Source organism: Mustela nivalis (genome assembly GCF_964662115.1).
Source record: "Mustela nivalis genome assembly, chromosome: 13".
Classification (NCBI taxonomy): Eukaryota; Metazoa; Chordata; class Mammalia; order Carnivora; family Mustelidae; genus Mustela; species Mustela nivalis.
In genome coordinates, this window is record NC_139032.1 from 46,489,554 (window position 1) to 46,493,928 (window position 4,375).

At 42.6% G+C, this 4,375-nt stretch overlaps 1 protein-coding gene across 1 annotated transcript; it reads right to left on the reverse strand.

The window, feature by feature from the left end:
• On the reverse strand, positions 1-4,375 carry KLHL9 (kelch like family member 9). Its single transcript, XM_082695381.1, has one exon. It carries the CDS (start codon positions 3,814-3,816, stop codon positions 1,963-1,965), a length of 1,854 nt encoding a protein of 617 aa, XP_082551507.1. The 5' UTR covers positions 3,817-4,375; the 3' UTR covers positions 1-1,962.

The window sequence follows — 4,375 nt, forward strand, 5'->3', positions numbered from 1 at the left end:
TGCCAGTTAAATTATATTTATTATATAAAGAGATCCTATAACTTGGTATGAAAAAAAACAAAGCAAGTCCAATAGGTATCACAAGGGTAAAGGACATGAACATTCAGAGGAAACAGAGCTACTCAAAAAACACAAATATTTAACTTCATTAATAAAGAAATGATTGGGATGCCATTTCTTGCTTATTTAATGCACAAAGTTAACATCAATTTCTACTTTTTCTATTTTCTACATGTACTCAACTGTGCTATTTTTAGTAATAAAAAATCAGTCATTTAAAAAAACATAGAAAGTATGAAATTTTCTGCCAAGGCAGAAATCATAAAAAGCACTAAAATCAATCAACACTTGTATGGGCAGTAAGGTTCAGATCCCTGGAAGCCAATTCCTCTTGTCTGGGTTCCTGAGTTTTTTTATGGGATTGTCAATGAAGAGATCATTCCTGATTTATACTGTGACAACTTCCTAAGTGTAAGGATATATTTATATGTATGTAAATGTGCCTATGTAAATTTTTCTTCAGGTAGGCAATTATTCCAGGAAAGTACCTCTCCAGAATCACTCACTACATACAAAAGTCTCCTATGACTCCCATTCGCTGAAAAGGTCTCATTAAGATCTCCCCATATGATTCTCAACCAGTAGGGATGCCCTTGGTATTTCAGAGGCTGAACATCTATTTTAGCACCTGTCTGAAAATCAGCAGCCAGGCCTAGGCTTTCTGTAACTGGCTTCTTAGGGAATCTGAAGTTGGTCCTGTTCTTTAGACACAGACAAAGGGACATTTTTCTGATCTGAAACAGAACTGAGTCTATCTCCTGCTTGCTCAGATCACAGCCTTGAGGCAGATCCCACAAAGCTCAGGACATACACTGCCGAGAGCAACCACCACAAATCAAACGATCATGTTAGAATGACTAAGTTGGGAGACCGAACTTAAAATCCTACAGCTTTGTTCAGCATATTTCATTCTTAGCTTTCCTCATGTAAGTTTTACTGAACAAAAGGGCAGAATAGCAGAGCTTACTTAAACTTACTCAGCAAAACCAATTCTCAGAAGCCTGAACTCTGCTAAATAGCCTGTATAAAAGCAACTCTATAGAAAACAATACACAGCAGAAAAAGTAATATGATTTATCTGAAATAACAATTTAGCCAAATGACAGATTTGGTAGTCAACCTAATATGTTGTAGCCCTTATCTGTCTCAATTTAGTATGACTCTGTACTTATTTTCTGGTACTGAATTCCCACTTGAATAGAAACAGCTGCTAGGTAGAAGAAAAAAAATTAATTTAAAAACAATTTCCCTATAGCTGAAATACCAATCAACTTAAAAATTAAATGTGTATGTGTATGGGTGTATGGATGTATATACACATGTATGTAATGTATGTACATACATACTTATATTCTCTCTCTCCCCTTCCCTCTCTCCAGAGAGAGATACAAAACCCTGACTTAGGGCTACACTGTTTACTTCTCCTATCTAAGAAACTTCACATATTCTCAATGCACTCAATCAGGTGAATTGGCAACGATGCCAAAAACTATACGAAAAAAGGGAGGTAGGTGATAATATTGGTGACCTTTTGTTTATTTTAGGTCAGGGCAGGCAGCCTCCCTTTGATGTTTTGAAGTCAAAGATGAAAACTTGCAGCTCTGAAGCATAATGAACATAATTATACATTTACTACAATCACCTACAATTTGACTTAACACAACAGCACAAACACATCTCAAACATTTTTCTACATATCTTTTTACATTTGTTAAAACAGCTGGCTATGTTGAATACATTTTCAGAATGCATTTGTTAACCATATGATAAACACAGAACCAAACAAGACAAATAACATCAATTACCATTTTATCTAATAACTGTACCAATCACTGTAAGATACAACTGAAGGGGAAGTGTGAGATCATCCATGATGTACTGCAAAGGTACTACATTTTAGTCCTAAGAATGATCCGAAGGTGCTGAAAGAGGTGATTCTCTAGAAGGTGATCCAGGGTTTTCCTCAGGTGGAAAAACTGTGAGAGTACAAGCCCGAATGCCACCAAGTGATTCTGGAAGGTCAAAAACTTTATGCCACTCATCCTTTTCTGGGTCATATTTCTGGACAATTTCTACCATACAACGATTATTCCAAGAATATCCACCTACAACATAGATTTTATTTTCAAAGACGGCAACTCCAACATCACTTTGACCTCTTAACATAGCAGCAATTGGTGTCCACTGGTCAAGGGTTGGCGAATAGTATTCACAGCTTAGAACATCATCATAATCACTTGTTCCTCTGAAGTGATTGCCACCAATGACATAGAGCTTGTCTCCAACTGTACACATGCAGTGCAGACCTCTGACTGTCGTCATTGGAGCCTTCTGTGTCCATTTGTCTGTATCTGGGTCAAAACACATGAGCTCATTCTGGAAGGTGTCATGAGTAATTCCTCCTGAAATATACATTAGGCCCCCATACACTGTTCCAGCATGGCCATAGTGGGGTTCACTCATTTTTGCAACATAGCTCCACTCATTCATCCTTGGGTTGTAACATTCTACTGTGGCCAGTTCACCAGCTGCACTTCGCCCACCAACAGCATATAAATGTCCTTTGAGGGCACTCAGGTGAAAGAATGTGCGCTTTTCATTTAGTGATGCAACCTGCATCCACCTATTATACCGAGGATCAAACCTGAAAACTGTATCAACAGCAGTTTTTCCTTTCGTATCATAATTGCTTTGACCACCAACTACATAAAGAAAGTTTCCAATGACAGCAATACCATGCTGGTATCGAGGAGCATCCATGGGGGCTAGAGATCTCCATTCTTGTGCCCTTTCATCATACATCCGCAATTCTTTACTGACAACCAGCTGCTGTCTCAAAACTCCTCCTAAGGTGACCAGGTGTGTTGAGTCAGATCGAATGGCAGTTCTATCTGACTGCATCACTGGCTGCATATACGGCATCATTTGGTAATTGCTAGCTTCTAAAAGCAAATTCACACAGGTATTGTCTGTTCTCATGAAATCTACTGTCTGCACGTAATTGATGAGATCCTGGGGTGTCATCAATGGAAATCGAATGTTCTTCATTAATTTTGCAGCATAATCCATCCGAGGGTCTTCCAATCTTAGCCAGCGACAGGCAGCCTTGAAGAGCTCAAGTTCAGAACAGTGCTTAAGACTATTACTAGAAAGCACAAAGGCAAGCCGTTCAAAGGGGAGCTTCAGAAACTCCCCAGTACTCAGTAAAGCAGGAAAATTCTTCAGGATGAAATTATTGACATATTTATCCACTTCGATAAGATTGTAGGTGTTAGCAATTCGTCCAACTTCAACACAGTTATCTAAAGAGACTCCTGAAATAAGAAATACTTTACAGAAGTCCAAAACAGGTAAAATTTGTAAAAAGCTGGCAGCTTCAAGTGTGTCCTGGAGATTGTCCATATTAAGGGAAAGTTTTGCAGTATAAATAAAATCAATTATTTTCTTCAGGCCAACCTTGTTCACCCCATGAAGCTTAATGCACATTAAATCCTGTTCTTTCATTCCACCTGTGAACATCGCCTTGAAATAATCACTGGCAGACGCCATCATAGCTCTGTGGACGGGGAAGATTTCATCTCCGTCACCGGGTACCAGGGTCACATCACAAAGCAAGCCTTCTATTCTAAGCTGATCGAAGCCTTGCAATACCACCGAGCTGTGAGTATTGCTGGTAAAAAACCGTGTGGTTCCTGCCTTGCAAGGCTGCAGATGGGCGGAGACGCCCATTTCACCGTTACCAAGAGACACTTTCATGGGAAAGCCTTCCTCCGGCACACAGATCGGTGCCCGAGCCCGCAGTGAGAACCCGAAAGCTTTCAAGGAAACGAGGCAGCCCGGGGAGCGGGAGAGCGCGCTTTCCTTTTCAGGGGCAAGCAGTCCCCGTGGCGCCCCTCACAACACACCGGTCAGTCATCCACCGAAAACGGGTCCACAACAGGACCACAGAGGGCTGCGGACCTCAAATCTGATTATTATGCAGATGATTCACCAGAAGGCGGTTAAGGGACCCGGTTCACCTGGTCAGGCCTGCGCTGCCGCTCCTCCAGCAGTTCCGCTCCGGGCCGAGGGCGAGGCGCCGCCACGTACTGCGACTCGCTAGGCGGCGAGGCCGGCCACCTCAGGAGCGGCCCGCTGCGCCCTCCGAGGTCACCAGAGCGCCGCCTCGGCGACTGTGTTGGGACGAGGGCCTGGAACACGGGCCTGGCTTGGGTCTGGGCCTGGAACACCAACCTAGCCGCGGACGCCGAGCCCGTCCTTCCGGAGAAGCCTCGTCCCAGGATCCCCCGGGCTAGGAGCGGCCGAGGCGGCTACT

What these genes read in the sequence shown, in the direction of transcription:
- KLHL9 (XM_082695381.1), bottom strand. Translation starts at nt 3,816, where the DNA reads ATGAAAGTGTCTCTTGGTAACGGTGAAATGGGCGTCTCCGCCCATCTG.